Raw genomic sequence first — 20946 nt, 5'->3', positions numbered from 1 at the left:
GCCCTATTTAACAAGCATTGTGGCGGGATATGTACAATCACAATACTTGTTAGATTAATGACCATCTCTACATAATTAGTGCCCTAGTTGGAATCAAACTACTAATGGCTGGTGACTATCTCTCTGGAGACCCAAGCTCTCCTTGACAGTCCAGCTCCATTACTCTGCACCATTTTAAAACCTGTACTATAACGCAGGTCAATGCATTTTGTGAGCATACATTTTTCATCTGGTATTAACATTAATTGCTTCTAAAATATGTATTTTAAAGTCTGTACACTGAAAATTAACCAAAATAATTTTTTGAGGAATTTTAGTTACATTGTACAGTCAGGTGCATAAATATTGGGACATTGACAGAATTTTCATATTTTGTCCTCTATTCACCACCACAATGGCTTTGAAATGAAACAAACAAGATGTGCTTTAACTGCAGACTTTCAGATTTAATTTGAGGGTAATTACATCCAAATCAGGTGAACGGTGTAGGAATTACAACGGTTTCTATTTTTGCCTCCCACTTTTTAAGGTGCCAAAAGTAATGGGACTATCAACTCAAAAGCTATTTCATGGACAGGTGTGGGCTATTCCCTCATTATTTCATTATCAATTAAGTAGGTAAAAGGTCTGGAGTTGATTCTAAGTGTGACATTTGCATTTGGAATCAGTTGCTGTTGACTCTCAATATGAGATCCAAAGAGCTGTCACTATCAATGAAGCAAGCCATCATTAGGCTGAAAAATCAAAACAAACCCATCAGAGAGATAGCAAAAACATTAGGTGTGGTCAAATCAACTGTTTGGAACATTCTTAAAAAGAAAGAACACATCGGGGAGCTCAGCAACACCAAAGACCCGGAAGACCACGGAAAACAACTGTGGTGTTTGACAGAAGAATTATTTCCCTGGTGAAGAAAAACCACTTCACAATAGTTGGCCAAATCAAGAACACTCTCCAGGAGGTAGGTGTATATGTGTCAAAGTAAACAATCAAGAGAAGACTTCACAAGAGTGAATATAGAGGGTTCACCACAAGATGTAAACCATTGGTGAGCATCAAAAACAGGAAGACCAGATTAGAGTTTGCCAAACAACATCTAAAAAAGCCATTACAGTTTCTGGAACAACATCCTATGGACAGATGAGACAAAGATCAACTTGTACCAGAGTGATGGGAAGAGAAGAGTATGGAGAAGGAAAGGAACTGCTCATGATCCAAAACATACCACCTCATCAGTGAAGCATGGTGGTGGTAGTGTCATGGCGTGGGCATGTATGGCTGCCAATGGAACTGGTTCCCTTGTATTTATTGATGATGTGACTGCTGACAAAAGCAGCAGAATGAATTCTGAAGTGTTCTGGGCAATATTATATGCTCATATTCAGTCAAATGCTTCAGAACTCATTGGACGGCGCTTCACAGTGCAGATGGACAATGACCCGAAGCATACTGCAAAAAGCAACCAAAGAGTTTAAGGCTAAAAAGTGGAATGTTATGCAATGGCCAAGTCAATCCCCTGACCTGAATCCGATTGAGCATGCATTTCACTTGATGAAGACAAAACTGAAGGGAAAATGCCCCAAGAACAAGCAGGAACTGAAGACATTTGCAGTAGAGGCCTGGCAGAGCATCACCAGGGATGAAATCCAGCGTCTGGTGATGTCTATGCATTCCAGACTTCAGGCTGTAATTGCCTGCAAAGGATTTGCAAGAAAGTATTAAAAAGTGAAAGTTAGATTTAGGATTGTTTAGTTTGTCCCATTACTTTTGGCCCCTTAAAAAGTGGGAGGCACATATTGAAAGCGTTGTAATTTCTACACCGTTCACCTGAGTTGGATGTAATTACCGTCAAATTAAATCTGAAAGTCTGCAGTTAAAGCACATCTTGTTTGTTTCATTTCAAAGCCATTGTGGTGGTGAATAGAGGCCAAAATATGAGAATTCTGTCAATGTCCCAATATTTATGCACCTGACTGTATGTGTTAAATATAGCTCTCGTGCTTTGTAATCTTTTCTATCAAAATGTAAAAATTGCTGTGGATATCTTCAGAAAGTGGGTGAAGTAATATTCTAGTCACACTTAGGATTGATAGGTGTGAGCCACAAAGTCATTAAACATGTCCAATTTCTCACAATGTTCAATTTGTTTCAATAGAAGTCCACAGGGGCAGATTTTACAATCTTTAACCCATTTGTGCTTAATCTCTAGCTCACTAGTGTTTTGTGTCATGTCACCTATGGTACAAGCGGTAGTTGCTTATAACAGACATGGTAGTAGATTATTGGAAGCCATTTTATAGATTCTGTATCACTCCAAAGGGACGCAAATTGCAACAATTCCTTGCGTGGAAGAACCGTCTTTCTACAGTTATGTAAAATGTGCTTTTGTGTTTCTCAGTCTTCCCCTGCTACTACAGTTACATCTCCAAACACTACCCCATCAAAAAGTGTAGACACCGCTCCTCCTATTGACCTTTTTACAACTGCAAGTGCTGCATCTGCCATATGGTGAGTCTTCCCATCCATTATCTATGTCCTGGTTCTGCTTGTTTGTTTTTTTTTTTTTTTTTTTTTTTTTTTACTAATTTATGTATGGAATGATCATCTTAAAAACAAAGCCTTTAAATAAAAAAAAATTGACACCTGCTGCTTCATTACATGTACTTAGTGCTGCATCAGTCTTGTCTATCTATATGACCTCTGTTAATTGTGTACTAGTAAAACTATGCCGGGTCACCTTAGTGTCTACCCTCTTATCCACCCCGTTCTCGCTCTGTTCTGGCTGCCTGCTCTTCCGCCCCCACTCTGCTGCAGTGTCAACTGGTAAGCACCGCTCTGGCCCTCTCTGTGTTGCCCACCCCTTTCCTTCTGTGGCTGCTTACATTCTTCTTCCTTTCCTGCGGACCGCTCACTGCTCCCTCACATTGTAGCCGTTAGACAGGTAGAAATGTTGTCACTAATGGACTATAAAATTTTATTTATTTTTTTCCTTTTCATCCTAACTCCTTTTTTTTCTGTTTTTTTTTTTTTCTTATGCAGTTCAACTAAATTATCCAGTGATCTCCTGGATCTGCAGCCAGACTTCACCTCAACTGGTCAGTCTGCTCCCGCTGCTCCTGCAGGAGCCAGTGCATGGGGAGGTAAATGAAACACCTATTATGTGCTTTCTTTGCTGTCAGGGTGGGTAAAACACCATAATTTTTAGTATTTGCTAAATGCTTATGATTTACCTTACAATATCTGAATTCAGTTTAGTAGTAGTACGGGACAGGTCGAATTATCACCTACAGGCATGGGCGTAACCGCTGCTGCAATGGCCCAGTGTATCTGCAACCTGTGCTGCATCAGGGGCCTGTTCTCATCTGTGGTGTCAGCAGGAAGCTCTGGCTCCCTGTTGTGTGACCCCTGATACTGCCAAGGGTTAGGCTCAGACTGATGCAGTCAGGAAGCCGACGGTCGAAATGCTGACCACCGGCTTTCTGACTGTCAAATCCCGGCAGGGTACTAATGATGGGTGTCAAAATCCCGAGGGAGGGTTAGGCTAGGGGAAGTGGGGGTTAGGGTTAGGCACCCCCCCCCGGGAGACTTAGGTTTAGGCTGCAGGGACGGGGGGGTTAGGTTTAGGCACTAGGGGGGGAGGTTAGAGTTATGCACCCTTATGGGAGGGTTATGGTTAGGGGGTGGGTAGGGTTAGTTCTACTTGCCAAAAACCCTTGTCGGGATTTTCACTGCTGTCGGTCTGCCAATGCTATGGCTGGCGGTCATTCATACTGATTCTGGCTCAGGTTGCTTGAGCCGGCATTCCATAGTTCTAAAATTATAAATGACAAACCCCACTATCTGGCTCAAAAGTTTTGTAGGTACACAATCCTGGCTAAAGTTGTTTTATTCGGAATCAGTATGATTCACCGCTGGCCACATGGCCGGCTGTTCAAATCCCGGCAGCGGCAGCCCGACCGAGGAGGAAATCCCGCTCGTCCCAGGTAAGTATAAACTAACCTAATTTTACCCCCTAACCCTCCCTTAGGGTGCCTAACCCTAATCCCCCTTCTAAGCGCCCAAACCTAACCCATCCCCCTTCCCCGCCGCCTAAACCTGAGTTAAGTCCCCCAGGGGGGTGCCTAACCCTCCCTCCCTCTAGCCGAACCCTAATCTCCCGGGGGGGGTGCCTAAACCTAAGTGCCCCCCGGGAGCCCTAAACCTAACCCTCTTCCCAAACCCCCGCCCCACGGCGGCTGTCCGCGCATGGCGCCCAGCATCCCTTCAATCGGGATGCCGGGCGTCGGTAAAATGACAGGCATCTAGATTTAGACGCCTTTCATGTAACCCTCGCGGGATTAAGTAGTCTAGAAGCCAGCGGTCGGCATTCCGTCCGCCGGCTTCATAAACGTGTACCGTTTTATTCTAGTTAATCCTGTATATGATTTTTATAAAGAATCAATTCGATTTATATATTCATGTGAAAGGAACTACTAGTGCCCATTTTGTGAGTTTTTTCCACATGGTACAAGTACTGTCTTTCTAATTCTGGCTACTTAAAATAGCCCTACAAAAATGCATCTTTCAAGAGCAGCTAATAGAATATGTACACTTTTCATAGAATGTTTTTCAGGCTAAAAACAGATGATCTATGCAGCAGTGGCGTAACTAGGGTATTTGGAGCCCAGGGCAAATTTGAAAAGGGAGCCTCCTTCAATAACCCGACATGTACGCGTGTGGGAAAAATGGGCGTGGTCACTTAAAAATGGGGCGTGTCAACATGACACACACCTTTATTTTCACGCTGAACATTCCTATCCATTGCACCTTAACCCCAGTAGTACCCCTTATAAGGTACCCCCAGTATGCAGTTGTGGTCCCTCTCATGCAGGCCCATAGTAGTGCCCCTTATACAGTATCCCCAGTAGTGGTCCGCCTTATACAGCCCCCAATTAGTTCCCCTTACTCAGTGCCCCCAGTAGTGGTCCCCCCAAATGCAGTGCCCTATGTAGTGTTCCCCCTTATGCAGTGCCCCCAGTAGCAGTCCCCACAATGCAGTGCACCCAGTAGTGGTATCCCCTTATGCAGTGCCCTTTATATAGTGCCCCCAGTAGTAGTGTCCCCCCCCCAATGCAGTGCCCTTTATTTAGTGCCCCCAGCAGTAGTCTCCCCCCCCCCCCCCCCCCCGCCCCATGCAGTTTTCCCAGTAGTGGTCCCCCTTATGCAGGCACCCAGTAGTGATCCCCCCCCCATCTAGTGCCCCCTGTAGTGGTCCCCGCAGTGCCCCTAGCAGTAAGCCCCTTATATAGTGCCCCTAGCAGTAGTCCCCCCATGCAGTGCCCCCAGTAGTGGTCCCCCTGATGCAGGCCCCCAGTAGTGACCCCCCCTATCCAGTGGTCCCTGTAGTGGTCCTTCCTGTTATTGCCCCCAGTCGTGGTCCCCCCAGTGCAGTGCCCTAGTAGGCCCCTTTTATAATGCCCCCAGTAGTAGTGCTCCCCAATTGAGGTTCCCCCTCCCGATTAAGTGCCCCCTGTAATAGCCCCCCCAGTAGAGGTCCTCCCAATAATGGTGCCCCCAGTAGTAGCCACCCCCCTCCCCCGTTGTGCCCCCAGTAGTGCTGACAGGTTTTTTAAAAAAATATATAAAACATACTTACCTGAATCCACGCTGCTGCTCCGGACCGCGACACCGCTCCCGCCGCCGCCCGCCAGTCCTCCCGGGCTGGCGCGCTCAGCATAATGGGAGAGACTTCATGATGTCATGACGTCTGTCCCATCACCCACTATAGGAGCGGGACGGAAGTCCGGCTCTTGCAGTGGGTGCTGCAGCAGTCAATGAGAGTCTATCTGACTCTCCTTGGCTGCTGTTTAACACACGCATCGCCGCCAGCACTGGCGGCGATGCGTGTGTTATGCACAGCCTGAGCCCGCCTCCTGGCGCTATTGGATAAGCGCTCAGGGGGAGGGAACGGGCTCAGGTGTGCAGCACAGGACCGGCGCTGGAAGCCTAGTGCCGGTCCTGTGTAAATGTGTAGCACTGACCGCACTCACTGCGGTCGGCGCTACACTGGTGGCTAACTAGGGCAGGCCGGACCGTGGCACGCACCCTGCTCGCCCTGCCCTAGTTACGCCACTGCTATGCAGTTCTTCTGTGCTGTAGCTGTTATAAAGGATTAAAAATGCAGAAAAAAATGGTGTGGTGTCCCCCCACCCCCCAAAAGCATAACCAGCCCTTGACCTCTGAGCCTGTTCTGGTACTGAATTTTTGAGTTTTGTATAAAAACCTGATTCAGAGATGGACAGTATTGCACAGCTGCTGTGTCTTTGTAATCGGCAGCTGTGCTAAAATATATAAAAGCAGCACATGCTTCTGTAGTAGAAAGACTCCCACTGCCGGCTTTTGTGATCTGCTGCTGCATCCGAAGACGCAGCATGGGATCACTCTGGGTGAACATCGGCTGAGTAACTCTCAAGGTAACTCAGGATGGCTGGTGTTTTCACGCTGCCACTACCAGTGAAGCTGCATCAGAAGAATTAGGCCCTGTGTGAACTGGTTGCAAAATGTGTTTGGGTCACCATGCCTCTTTGTATAACCATTTTTTTTTATCTAAAAAGAGTACTTGCATACCATGAACAGTATTTTACTGCTTATGTTTCACTTCAAGTTATTTTGAGTACTTTTCCTCCATTTTTCAGTGCCTCAACAGCGGGGCTCTTGCGAGCGGCTCTGAATCAGGCCCAGAGTACTAAGGGGTATATTTATTAAACTAAAAGATGGCTTTTCACTAGCATTTTAGCTGGAGAAACCTCTAATATAAAATTACTCTGTATTTAATAAATAAGATTTCCCTGCAATTTTCAATTTATCAGTCTTTTAATTTGTGTGTGTGTGTACAGTCCTGCAGTCCCCATAGGTTTCAATAGGGTCTGCGTGCACACACTATTTATATAGCTGAGAGAGGTGAAGCTTCTTACAAAAACATTTTTGTTGGCACTGTTCTTCCTGTTTACCTTCCATTTTTAATAAATGCTTACCCATCAGAACATCTGGCAATGTATCACCCATTGATAGATTGCTGCACGTGCCTTTACGCATTGTTACCAGCATCATAGTGTTTGTTTTGGCATGTACCCTTCTATACAGTTTTATGATTGACTGCCCTTTGAACACAAGTGCCTGTACTACCAATAAACATACAGCGAAGAAGAGGTTCACTTATACCATCTCCATGTTGCTGGTTGCCATAGCCACCAGGACTGGAAATTAGTGCACCACCTTCAGATGAGAGAACTTTGCATTATACAGAAATAATCTTTAGAGAAATTGCTGAGTTGATATCTAAGTTGAGTAATGTTTGTAGCTACAAATACCAGAATCCTGATGTATAAGTTATCCTCCACAGAATGGTCCGTTCACAAGTCGTCAAAGATATATATGGGTTTTACACAATATGCGAATGGCATAGATTAGAACATACAGTTCTATGCCATTCGCTCTGTATCTGTCACTTAATCAATCCAGTCTTGAAAAGGTAGATCAAATAATAATACTGTTTTATGATTAAGATGAGTGCAGAATAGGGCCATATAGGACATCTCCATATCTGCCATTGTACTGTATTATTCTATACCAAGACTGGGATTCAGTATAGAAGCATCAGACCATAATGTATTACATATCTGACACTGCTTGGGAAAGAATGATCCACTGCTCGTCACAAGAAACATTTATTCTCTGGTTTTATGGGTTTAATACGATGAAAGCAGAAAACATGGAGACCATGTTATTAGCCAAATTAGCAAAATTTGTTTACTATAGATTTCAGCACTTTAAAGGTTTATAGAGGACACAAACAAATCTTTATTTAACATCTGTCCATACTTTTTTAAGGTAATTTGGTAGAATTTTGTAATGTCACTTATAATTATTAACAATAATAGCCTGTTTTATTAGTTACTGGTCTTGATAAATGTAGGCAAATGTTCTACTGCTATACCTTTCATTTTACCTATAATTTTGTTTAGAAAGCCATTAAAATCTAATTACAGCATTTAGTGCACAATTTAAAACTAATGAGGAATATTTCACTTTGCACTTTAGACAGCATAAAGAAACCAGCCTTGGCTTACTGCTTGTACGTAGGGGAGACCTAAACTTGTGTTCATTACCCTGTCCATTGAGAAATAGTGGTCTTGTTTTGTTTCCCATCAGTTCTTCTCAGTAAATATGGCCTAAAGCCTGCCATCTCTTGGCTTGACTTCCACACCCTTGTCTTTTGGCTGCAACTAGACCATCAAAAATAGTATTGTTGCGGGGTGGCACTTGGAGATAGATATAGATATATACAGTCAGGTGCATAAATATTGGGACATTGACAGAATTCTCATATTTTGGCCTCTATTCACCACCACAATGGCTTTGAAATGAAACGAACAAGATGTGCTTTAACTGCAGACTTTCAGATTTAATTTGAGGGTAATTACATCCAAATCAGGTGAACGGTGTAGGAATTACAATGGTTTCTATATGTGCATCCCACTTTTTAAGGGGCCAAAAGTAATGGAACTATCAACTCAAAAGCTATTTCATGGACAGGTGTGGGCTATTCCCTCGTTATTTCATTATCAATTAAGCAGGTAAAAGGTCTGGAGTTGATTCTACGTGTGACATTTGCATTTGGAATCAGTGGCTGTCCACTCTCAATATGAGATCCAAACAGCTGTCACTATCAGTGAAGCAAGCCATCATTAGGCTGAAAAATCAAAACAAACCCATCAGAGAGATAGCAAAAACATTAGGTGTGGCCAAATCAACTGTTTGGAACTTTCTTAAAAAGAAAGAACGCACCGGAGAGCTCTGCAACACCAAAAGACCGGGAAGACCACGGAAAACAACTGTGGTGGATTACAGAATAATTATTTCCCTGGTGAAGAAAAACTCCTTCACAACAGTTGGCCAAATCAAGAACACTCTCCAGGAGGTAGGTGTATATGTGTCAAAGTCAACAATCAAGAGAAGACTTCACAAGAGTGAATATAGAGGGTTCACCACAAGATGTAAACCATTGGTGAGCCACAAAAACAGGAAGACCAGATTAGAGTTTGCCAAACAACATCTAAAAAAGCCATTACAGTTCTGGAACAACATCCTATGGACAGATGAGACAAATATCAACTTGTACCAGAGTGATGGGAAGAGAAGAGTATGGAGAAGGAAAGGAACTGCTCATGATCCAAAACATACCACCTCATCAGTGAAGCATGGTGGTGGTAGTGTCATGGCGTGGGCATGTATGGCTGCCAATGGAACTGGTTCCCTTGTATTTATTGATGTGACTGCTGACAAAAGCAGCAGAATGAATTCTGAAGTGTTCTGGGCAATATTATATGCTCATATTCAGTCAAATGCTTCAGAACTCATTGGACGGCGCTTCACAGTGCAGATGGACAATGACCCGAAGCATACTGCAAAAGCAACCAAAGCGTTTTTTAAGGCAAAAAAGTGGAATGTTATGCAATGGCCAATTCAATCCCCTGACCTGAAGGGAAAATGCCCCAAGAACAAGCAGGAACTGAAGACATTTGCAGTAGAGGCCTGGCAGAGCATCACCAGGGATGAAACCCAGTGACTGGTGATGTCTATGCGTTCCAGACTTCAGGCTGTAATTGCCTGCAAAGGATTTGCAACAAAGTATTAAAAAGTGAAAGTTAGATTTAGGATTGTTTAGTTTGTCCCATTACTTTGGCCCTTTAAAAAGTGGGAGGCACATATAGAAACCGTTGCAATTCCTACACCATTCACCTGATTTGGCTGTAATTACCCTCAAATTAAATCTGAAAGTCTGCAGTTAAAGCACATCTTGCTTGTTTCATTTCAAAGCCATTGTGGTGGTGAATAGAGGCCAAAATATGAGAATTCTGTCAATGTCCCAATATTTATGCACCTGACTGTATATATAGATATGTTTGTGTATGGACGGCTGATACTTCAAGAAAAAAAAATTCTCTTGTTGACTGGAGTATGTCAACGTTTCAGGGCGCAAAAGTCTTGAGGTATTTATAGATAGATATATCAAGCAATAATGTGGTGATGAGTTGCATGCAGATTTTTTCTTGCATATCAATGTATAGCCAATGTACAATGAATGTATAGTATATGCACAAAAACATTAACTTCCATGTGGTGCTGTTTACTTCTGTATATGGATTCTTTAATGCTTCCACCTAGGACCAACTTTTTGCCGTGCAATTTATTATACTAGTACAGTGTGAACTTACATAACCACAGAGCAGCTTTATTGATCTGATTGGAATCTATTAATTCATATCTGACACACAGACTTGTAATAGAGTACAAGTTCCATGGGTGTGTCACTTACTGACAGACCTAGGAGCCTGTTCTCTGGGTGCTTAAACACCCACAATATTTTTGCTGCTACGATCCATGTGACTGTATGGTATTTGTCACTAATAAGTAGGGATGTGCAGGCTCGGATAGGTTCGAGTTTGCACGTGGAGTTCGGATTTTTCCCTCCAAAAAAACGGAACTCAGAACGAGGCAAAACGTCATCTTACATGGACGAACATCATCATTCCTGGTCTTTTGTCCAGGAATGATGATGTTCGTCCATGTAAGATGACGTTTTGCCTCGTTCTGAGTTCCGTTTTTTTGGAGGGAAAAATCCGAACTCCACGTGCAAACTCGAACCTATCCGAGCCTGCACATCCCTACTAATAAGGAAGGGTAGCCCCAATAATGTTTGAAAGATAGCCCATGCTGACAATCTGAATTTGATGCTACCTGTATTCATTTATATAACACGGAGAAAAGTGTACTATTTTATAAATTACATTTAATGTTGTAGAAAACTTCAAAAACTATTAATTATTTCAACTTGTTTTTTGATTGAGAGTGCTCTGTATATGTGTGTGCAGATTGTTAAGCATTGATTTACTGTTGGTCTTAGAACCATAGAACAGCATGCAGATTTTTTTTAAATAAAATCTCAGAATGTACACTAGTTTTATACTGGTAGTATACAGTATATACCAATGTACATAGCTGTGTATCAGTAGGTCATACACTTCAGTAGTTTCCAAAACATTGGCATCACTGCAGTTTCCTGTTTTCTTTGTTTCCTTTTCAACATTCTGCAGGTAACAATCTCCCTATATCACACATCTTATATTTGTTTTCTTTTTAATCGCTTACTTAATGGATCACATCACAGATCTTTTGGGCGAGGGTGAGTAGATTTTCCCAATAGACTTGGCTATTGTCTGTGATTATTCCTGTATCTCCTCTGCTTACCAGTCTACTCTTCTCTTGGTTCCTGATTACATGCAGACTCTCTCTCTGTGCCTTCTACTTCTGCTATCTCAGAGGCTCCTCAGCTTTCTGACCCGTTTTCTGCTGAGCCCAGTGCCCTTATTGCTGCTTCCACTGACACTACCGCTCCTTCAGCATCTCCTGTACCTGCCACTATTAGTACTGCCAGTGCTGAGGTCGATCTCTTTGGAGGTTAGTAAGGTCACATGAAATCTTGTCCTTGTAAAATACAAGAAGGCAATGTGTAGGAACTGGATAATTAGTAGTTGGGATAAATCTGAATTCTCTGTCTGCTGCTGGTGAGACAATCTGTGGGACTTATGCCCAGTGACTACAATAGTGTGAAGGAAGCTGCTACTCTGCTGGATGTCAGTCTATCAAAAGCAATTCGTATAGAAGAGATGGCAGTATTTAAAACACAACCTGTGCAACACTTCTGTATTTTTTTCTTCTTGTTTTATATCATTTTGCCTGAGGTATTGCAATTGCTGTAGAGCAATACAAGCCGTCTTCGGAGAAGGTTTTATCAGGGGCTAGTATTGTACAAAGTTTATGTACTGTGCCAGGTGATTGGACAGAGAGCATTACTTAATGAATGTGATCTTGTACATAAACGTCAAGACTACCTACCAATACCTAGGTTGAGATTCCTGACACCCCAATATAAGTATCCTGTGTAACTATTGGCAGATGTCTGTCAGTTCTAGTCCACTGGTAAGTTGCTGCTGCCTGTGCTTTAGCACATAGTTATTTAGAAAGGCCAGACAAGGGAGACACAAGTCTTATCTGAATGTGATAAAGTAGTGCACAGATGAGGTCAAACAATTCATAAGTGTTAGATCAGGCAAATCAGAACTAGATTGTCAGGCAGAATAGTCAATATACAGATTTAAGTCAAGACCTTAAAGGGGCCCATACATCTGCGCCACGATTCCCTGGTCCCCCAACTCCGATCAGCGGGCATCGATAATCAACGATCCGTCTGGAAACGTGGAAATTCTGCATGTTAAAAATCCCTGAACTGCAGATCTCAATTTTTTGGTCAGGATCAACAAATCTGGGAAATCCAACATGTTCGATTACCCCGATGCCCTTACCCAGACGCCTGGGCATCGAGGAATTGCGACAATCTGTCACTGATGTATGGAAGCCTTAAGACATAGGAGTCGAGCTAAAGATTTGTAAACCGGAATAGAAACAGATGTGTAGCCAGTGCCAGGTTTGGACTTAAATAGGCTAAATGTGTGCAACATTTTAGAACATAAAATTATGCATATATGACAAATACTGTACTTACAAGACCGGATACTTAACAATTGATCAAAATAATGTGTAGCGTCTGTTTTTCTTTTTGTTTGCTTTTGGGATCATTGCAACTTGTCACCCAGCTTAATTATGTAATGTAAATGGAAAGCTACTAATTCATTGTGAAGTGTTGTGCAGTTCTAAGTCTGCCCACATGATTAGTTGTCTTTCTGCAAAATATAATGATCCCCCAGAACAGTCACTTAGACAGCCTTAGTAGGCAGCTGAAGTCCTATATTCTCTGCAAGACTACAGGCCATATTACCAAGTTTGTCTCAGTCACACATGACCTTTTAAAAGGTACTTGCAATGTATATATAATATATAGATTTATGTATTTAATTATATAATTTTATCAATAGTAGTAAATAATTTTACATTATTTGTTTAACTTTATTTGCTTTTAAATGTTTCAACTGGATTGTTAGTAATTGGTAGGATAATGTTTTCTTAAGTAAATTAAAACAATGTATGTTTTGAAGTTGGGAAAACAATTGCCTATGTTTACAGGCAACTTTGTTCTGCACACTTCAGTTTGGTATAGATATATGATTACTCACTTGCATGCTATTCTTGTATCTGTGTTAAGACTCTTAGGGCTCGATCCATTTAGGTGCGAATTGGAAGTAGCGAGTTTGTTTCTTTAAACTCGCACACATCGCCACTAAGCACGCTCCTGAGAATTCTCCAACCCAATTAAAAATGCCTATTTGCACTACTCTCAGCGGAGGGGTGCGAATTGACTGCCAAATGAGATTTGCCAGAAATGCATGAAAATGTGGGGAGACCATCCTGGAACCCCCAAAATTGATAATTTCGTTAGCAGGACTGTATAGACGGCTTTGTTTTTATCATTTTACTGCATTTAAAAAAACAAAACAAACTGTCGTTTAATCACAATTAAACGAAAATTGCGAAAAAGTTGGAAAAAGGGTGATTTTGGGGTACTTTGAGGGCACCTTGAAAAATGGAAAAAAAATTATAAAAACAATTTTGCAACTAAAAAATTATTGTAATTAAATTTGGGTTGCCTATTCAAACGAAAAAGTTCATTTTGGGGTAATTTGAGGACTTATTTTTTACCCAAAAAAATGGCCTTTAAGTATTGGACTAAATAGGCTAATTAGAAACTTTCAATTGCCTAATTGGTCATTAGGGGGGGTGTCCAAGGGGTTCAGCACAGTGTCCCCACATTTTAATCTTAAAATAAAGATTTTCCTTTCCATCTCTCACCCTCAGGGAAGAGCGAGTGGAAAGTTGCGAATCAAGTCTGACTGGTCAGTGCGAGTTGCTAATTGAATTCGCGTAAAATGAATTCGCTATGCAGATTTGAAGTGAAAATCGCAACTCACAATTCGTACCTGCTAGGATTGACCCCTTAAATTCAGTGGTCAAAGTAGCAGATTTATTTGTTTTTTCATGTACTAGTGGGGGAAAGGGCTTATAATCACTGCAACTGTTGCTGAACTATGCAGCATGCCCTCCCTGACTTAACTGCATTGCAAAAATGTTGTGCCTTAATATTATAACTACACTAAGTTTGAGGACATATTAGTGCCGTAGCACCAGTTTTAAATTCCCATTATTTCTGAAATAGGGATCATTGATCCTCTTTAAAATTAAACAAAGGGGGATTGTGTTTATGGACAGTAGCTTTGTTACAAAATGTATTAGTCCAATTGAGCAATGTAAAAGATGCTGAGTTGCAAAAGTGCAGAATTTTTTTTTTATTCTGCAACGGGATTGGTGTTTGGCTATATAAAAAAAATAACTGATACACAATCTGCACCTTTGCAAACCCAGGACCTATTAAACTCCCCATTTATGTCCTAATGTTTTGGTACAAAATATGTTTTGTAACTTAATGTGCACAGGATGCTTGTTAGCAATAGGGATCAACCATTACAGTTTCATTCTGTCTTCGCACCCCCATTCCCACTTGGAACTGATCTTGTGTGTCCTTAACCTAAGAGTAGGGTCCAAAAAGGTGTGTGGGGGGGGGGGTTAATAGCATTTATTGTATTGTACTTTCACCACTGATCTTTGTATGGTCCAATTTTAAAATAAACTTTTATGGTCATTACATAGTTCTCTGATTTGTGCTCATAAATTGAGTAGTCATCTGAATATTGCAAAAATAGCGGTAAAACTGATCTCCGTTTTGTCACAAAACTACAAAGAACACCGGAAATTAAAGTTTAGCAAAAAAATAAAAAAAAGTTTAATTTTTTTTTTAAATTGATTTGTCTCAATAATCAGAGTATGCAGTGGGACTGAATCCCCATCACTGCCTGATACCAATAGCTAGGCCGAGACATTTGACAAAGGGGGGAGAACTTTCCATGCAGGAAGACTGAAGCTGTTCTGGGATTTCATACTCAGAACAGGTGGTATCTGATGGCAATAGGACCTCCTTGAACGGTCACTGTTCCTATCCAGTGAACTCTCCTGCCCAATGCAGTCTACTGCATCATAAGGTCTCTGGTTCTCCTGTCAAACTACTGAAACCTGCTGCTGGAATTCGAGAAGTGGGGTTGCACCTGTACTGCTAAATATAAAAAATAGCTAAGTCTTTGCCTGCTCCTACCTACTATACATGAAGCCAGGATCAACCCGTGCTTCAAAGTCAGTAGCTTCCATTGAGCTCTACAGGTGTAAATCCCAGGTGATTGGCTCCAGACAGCCTCCTAGGTTCAGGTAACAAGGATCCAGTGGTAGAATGAAAAAAAACACTTAATACTAAGTCCACTTTTGGGATAATTTATCATTAAAGAAAGCAATTATAGACTTGGACAACAATTTTTTATAACGTCATAGTATGTCAAAACATACCTATCCTAGAGAAAAATATTGCTTACAAACCATGAAAGTTTATTTGGCTGAATTCCCATGCCTTCCTTCTGGTTGGACCTCTGCAATTCAGAAATCCAAGAAGGGTAGTTCTGCTGCCCATCCTTAAATAGCTCCCATCACTACGAAGTATGTCCCTGCTTAAGCACAGCCAGAGAAAAATGAAGCACATTTGCTTAAGCAAAGATGTCAATTAATGTGGATCAGTAAGGCGGAAGTCTAGTATTCTGAATCACAAACATCTGTCCTACATGCATGGGCCCTTATACAATAGAAGCCTGTTATCTTTGATGTACTATGGAATTACATTATTGACTTGTGCATTCAAAAAGGTAACACTTGTTGTATAAGGGGATAATACAATCCAGTATAATTTTCTTATTTTTCCCTCCTCTTTTGCTTTTTGCTTAAATAAAACCCCCTCCCCACAGATGCCTTTGCTGCTTCTCCCGGTGAAGCACCTGCAACACTAGAAGGGGCTGCAGCACCACCTACCCCTACCCCTGTTGCAGCGGCCCTTGATGCATGCTCTGGAAACGGTGGGTTTCATGTCTGCTCTGTCAACCTGTCAGCATGCCTTCTACAGACTTGATACCTGTGTCGCTTATTCAGACCATCTATTATTCTTGTCATATGTGTTGTACTGTCTGTAGCTAAATTAGATTTGATGACACGTTTTTGTCATTTGTTTTCTGTAACTTCTGTTAAATACACAAACTGTTATGATCTTTGGTTTTATGTCTTGAAATGTCATTGACTTGTTTCTTGTGACCAGTTTTAATAACTGGTTAGAATAACATCTGATTTGTAATTTGTGAAAATGTGGATGATCTTACAGGGACGTCTGTTGGTATAATAACTATATGGGGTGCTTGCTGATAGAAAGTATGTTGTTGTGCTGTGTGTTCCTGATCCTTAGATTGCTTTAATTCTTAATTCCTTCCTAATTTATCCATCTGTTCTCCACTTTCTTCCTTTATAAGACCCCTTTGCCCCTTCCGAAGGTAGTGCAGAAGCTGCTCCTGAACTGGACCTTTTTGCTTTGAAGCCAACTGAAGGCAGCACTCCTGTAGTTACCCCTACGACTAGTGCAGCCGCTGCTAGTGCTGCTCTCGCAACTACTCCTTCTCCTCCTCCTCCTATTCCTGCTGCAGCAGTTACTGCTACTACTACCACCACCACCACCACTACTACCACTGCTGCCACCACATCTGCCAGCACTACCACAACAACTACTGCTCCTCCTGCTCTAGATATCTTTGGTGGTAAATGTTGTTGTTTTTTTGCTGTTGTGTGTTTGTTGTTTTTTTCCTTTCTTTTATGTAGCGGTGATTTTACTGTTTTCATAGCTTCATTGTTTCTTTCCCAGTACATCTGTATATTGAGTTCTGCTTCCTTCCTTATTATTTTTTCAGGCCATTTTGATGAAACGGACATCAAAATCTCAAGTTACAGCACATCACAGTCTTGCTTTTAGGTTTCTTTTTAAACTGTGTAACGTGGATATACATACATATTGGCTGATTATAAAGGGGACACTGGTAACATTCTTCATTATGGCTTGGCCTTATGAAAAGGCTGACTCTCTAAAGCTTGTCTTTATAAACACATTGTTAGTCCAAATAATTAAGCCCCACCAAGAAGTTCCTGGAGCTTATGGAAGGAGAAGATAGAATGTGGCACATTAGCATGGCAAATCTTGAGTCAAAGACATTATAGCACTTAATTCCAAAATGAATAACCTAGATCTACATAGGCATGCATTCAATGGGACTTTATTGTGTTGTAAGCTAAAGGTGAATGCGTTTTAGACATGTATTAGGCTTTGACAAAACCAAAAAGAATGATACCGCACTCCACTGAAAGGATATGTTTTAGGGATGTATAGTGTCTTTTCCTTTTTGTTTCACATTTACATAACCCTTGTTCAAGTCTTTAAAGATTCTTCAAGGTTGTTCTTACCACCATACCATGAAAAAACAGAAATAAGTCTTCTAGTGTAATACATTCAAAATACAACCAAAATTTCAAATAGGAAGATAAGATCCAGAATCCAATAGCATAGAAATAGATGCTCAGCTGAAATCACAACAGGTGTGTATAGCAGTAGATAATCTAGACAAAAATACGGTGCTCACATCAAAGCTTACATATATTAGATAGAACCAGACATGTAGCAGTTTCTTTAACCCTTGTGTTTTCAATATAGATGATAAAACACCTCGTGCTCAGGTATGCTAGATAGCCTAAGTAACTCACATATAGGCTTAAGCTGGCCACACACTAGAACTACTTACATCCAACCAGCCAACTTGTTGATTGGTTGGAATGAAAATCTCGTAACGTATGTTAGTAAATGATGATCAGCAATTTGCTCCTAAATGCCAGAAAACAGATGAAAATGGTCGTTCAGACAAGTTTGTTAAATGTTTGATCTAAACTATTTGTTCAAACAACAGTTTTGGTCCATTTTCCAGCGTTTGCGAGCAAATTGCTGATTGTCATTTGCTTTCATACCTTACCAGATTTTCATTCCAACCAATCAACTAGTTGGCTGGTTGGACAGATAATCTTTAGATGTGTGGCCAGCTTTACATTACTTCAATGGAGCAAAATCCCATCAAGGTTTCTTTCAAATGTTCTCTCTTCAGGAATTAGGCTTTTCTTACTCCCATATTGTAAAAACAACAAAAATTTATTGTACATAAAAAAGCAAACAGTCATCACAGACCAAGAGACATTTATAGCAGCATGTGAGTCCAAAAGGTGAACAATCAAAACAAACAAAAAAATGTCTTCATCAAAACCAGGCAAGGAAAAAACAAAATTCCTTTCTCTAGTCAAAAGACCACAGCAGATCTTCAATATGACCTTATGGTGCATACACACTACATGATATGCTCCCTGAGCGATATCGTGTAGTGTGTCCCCGGCAGGCTGTGCTCAATGTCGTTCATGATCATTAACGATATCGTTCAGCGCCGGGCTCTCTCCCCCATTCCCTGACATGCATCAACCTGACTAGGTCGTCAGGTTGTGCTGCATGTTCAGTCGATGGACAGTGTCGGAAACGACCAGCGGGAGTGCGCACCGCTGGTTGTTTCCGACATAAATGTGCACGATTGCTGAGCGACTGCACGATTACGATGTCGTAATCGTGCAGTCGCTCAGTAATATCGCCCAGTGTGTACCCACCATTACTGTTACACTGCATCTGCTATATTGCTGTGAGAGCAGCAGAGATGACGGAGAGCAGCTGCTCAGACAGCAATATAGCAGATGCAGTGTTAGTTTTTTGGGGGTTATTAGTTGTATTAATTGGAAATATTTTTCTTTTCTTTTTTTTCTTTAGAAAATATGTTTTTTTCAGGGGTGTTGAAAGAAATTTACTTGAGGGGAAAATTAAGACACTTTGCTTTTACCACAGTGAAAGGGAGAAAAGTCCAGTGAGTTTGCTGCTATATTCAAATTAATTAGTTTTATTATTTCCCCTTGTTTCCTGCACTTATATAGTTCTAATACAGGTCTTAATATTCTAGCTAGAGACGCAGCTCACCATGTGGTACAATTACAAAGCTGCTGCTTTTACCTCAAAATTTAAAACGGCACTTACAAAATGTCTGCTCTTGCAAGCCGCTCTGCACTTCTAAGTATACCCTGATATCCTCAGTGCTAGAGGGAATAAAAATTATGACCTAATGAATTTTGGACTTTAGGAGAATGTCCACTACCACAGACCTATGAATTAAAAAGTGCTACATCTGTTTAAAACCTTGCACAATCTAGGACTTGTGCTAACTATTTTTCTTATTAATGCAATTGTGATGAGGTGGAACTTGAGCTTCAGATTGTCTAGCTTCATCTGTATATTCTGGTTTACAAATGAAATCTGTTGGGTGATTATCATGCAACTGTTTTTTTGCATGCTTGTCTCTTACTCATCAAACCAAAACAGATTGTTCATTAAGGATCATCAAAGAAATAACATTGCTTGTATTTGGTCTTAGATTTATTTGAGTCTGTTTCGGAAGTGGCTGCTGCTCCTAAGCCAGAAGTTACACCTAGCATAGACCTGTTCGGTACAGGTAAAGCATGACATCGTTTTCATTGACATTTTGGCTCCATGATTTGTTGCTGAACTTCTTCTAATTTTTCATTGCTTAAGAAACTGACTTGGCTCTTGTTTCCTCTTGCTTTGGGAAGATGCTTTCTCATCCCCACCGCATGGGGCTTCTCCAGTGCCTGAGACTTCCCTCACTGGAGATCTCTTATCTGGTGAGTGCTTTTTTTGTACAAAGCACTTGAGTGACATGTATGCCTTATGGATGAGTTGCAGCTGACTGACTGTTACCTAGGGTTCTGCGAACCCCTTTGGTGTTCTAGATGAATGTCACCTGGCTAACTAACTGTCCATATTGCTGCTTGCTACTAAGCCTCATTAACTGCATACTGCATCTAGACCATGTCACGCCTGCAGTAACATTTCACACAACTCATCTGCTCTAGATTTTTTTTTTTAGTTGCATATTCTGGTATTTGTCTGGATTTAATATGTGAATATTTCCTTTTTAAGTCATCCACTGTAAGTTAGTGCACCAAGCTGAATCAATGTCATGTGTACAGTTATGTGACTGTTACATTACTGAAGGATGCATGCTACCAATGAAAATCGGATTTACCCAAGTTACTATATTATAATACATAATTGGTCAGACTGGCTTCCAGATGCATTGCCAGATAACATTTTACCGATCTGGGTTTAAAAGTCTTAGGGTCTGATTCAGAGATGTACGTTGGTCGTGCAAAATGGCAGCGGGAACTGAGACGCTGGAGCAATTTTTACTGCGCACGGGATCACAGTCACAGGATGAGACATGCCCAAAAATGGTTGTGAAAAGCTTGCGTTTGAGTCACACACACACACCCTGTTGCTGCAACATCGTTAATGGAACTTGACTCACACAGATTACGGAAAATGGCTCAACTGCATCGGCATTGCGTCTATCTCTGAATCCAGCCCTTAGCACATATTGTGCACATAGGGCCTGATTCAGCAGGGATCGCAGTTGCTAATACGCACACAATCGGCCGATTGTTGCGTATGCATTGCAGTGTGCGTGAACCGGCCACTGCGATTTGCATTGCGAATGCAAACATTTACATATCACCACTGATATTGGCAACTGTGCTGCGTACGTATTAGCAGAATAGTGTTCCGTGCTGAATCAGGCCCATAGTCCACAATGTATACTGTATATTATAGTAAAAGCTATGTAGATAAATACATTTAATTGATGGATGGGGTCACTGCTTTGCCGTTTGTGTATTTGCAATAGCTAGAGAAAGACAGGTTGCCTAACTCTACCTATGGAGAGAAGACCTAGGCAGGCATTCTTACTAACAAATCATTTCCTACTCTGTGCCGACTATCCTGTTTTTTTGTCTTTTTCCAATAGTGTTAATGTTTATAACATTTTCAGTCAT

General features: G+C 41.3%; 1 protein-coding gene across 1 annotated transcript in view; it reads left to right on the top strand.

The window, feature by feature from the left end:
* SNAP91 (synaptosome associated protein 91) overlaps positions 1–20946 on the top strand; it is a 148436-nt gene that overhangs the window by 99554 nt on the left and 27936 nt on the right. The window contains exons 13-20 of the mRNA XM_088471880.1: positions 2399–2508; positions 3040–3140; positions 11210–11224; positions 11326–11499; positions 15894–16001; positions 16446–16727; positions 19470–19547; positions 19666–19737. Coding sequence (XP_088328006.1) covers positions 2399–2508; positions 3040–3140; positions 11210–11224; positions 11326–11499; positions 15894–16001; positions 16446–16727; positions 19470–19547; positions 19666–19737 — 940 coding nt within the window. The remainder of the gene's footprint in view (positions 1–2398; positions 2509–3039; positions 3141–11209; positions 11225–11325; positions 11500–15893; positions 16002–16445; positions 16728–19469; positions 19548–19665; positions 19738–20946) is intronic.

The sequence above is a fragment of the Taudactylus pleione genome, unplaced genomic scaffold, assembly GCF_031769625.1.
Source record: "Taudactylus pleione unplaced genomic scaffold, aTauple2 ptg000015l, whole genome shotgun sequence".
NCBI classification, from domain to species: Eukaryota; Metazoa; Chordata; class Amphibia; order Anura; family Myobatrachidae; genus Taudactylus; species Taudactylus pleione.
The sequence above is the reverse complement of the archived record's forward strand: the minus strand, read 5'-3'. Positions and strand labels throughout refer to the sequence as shown.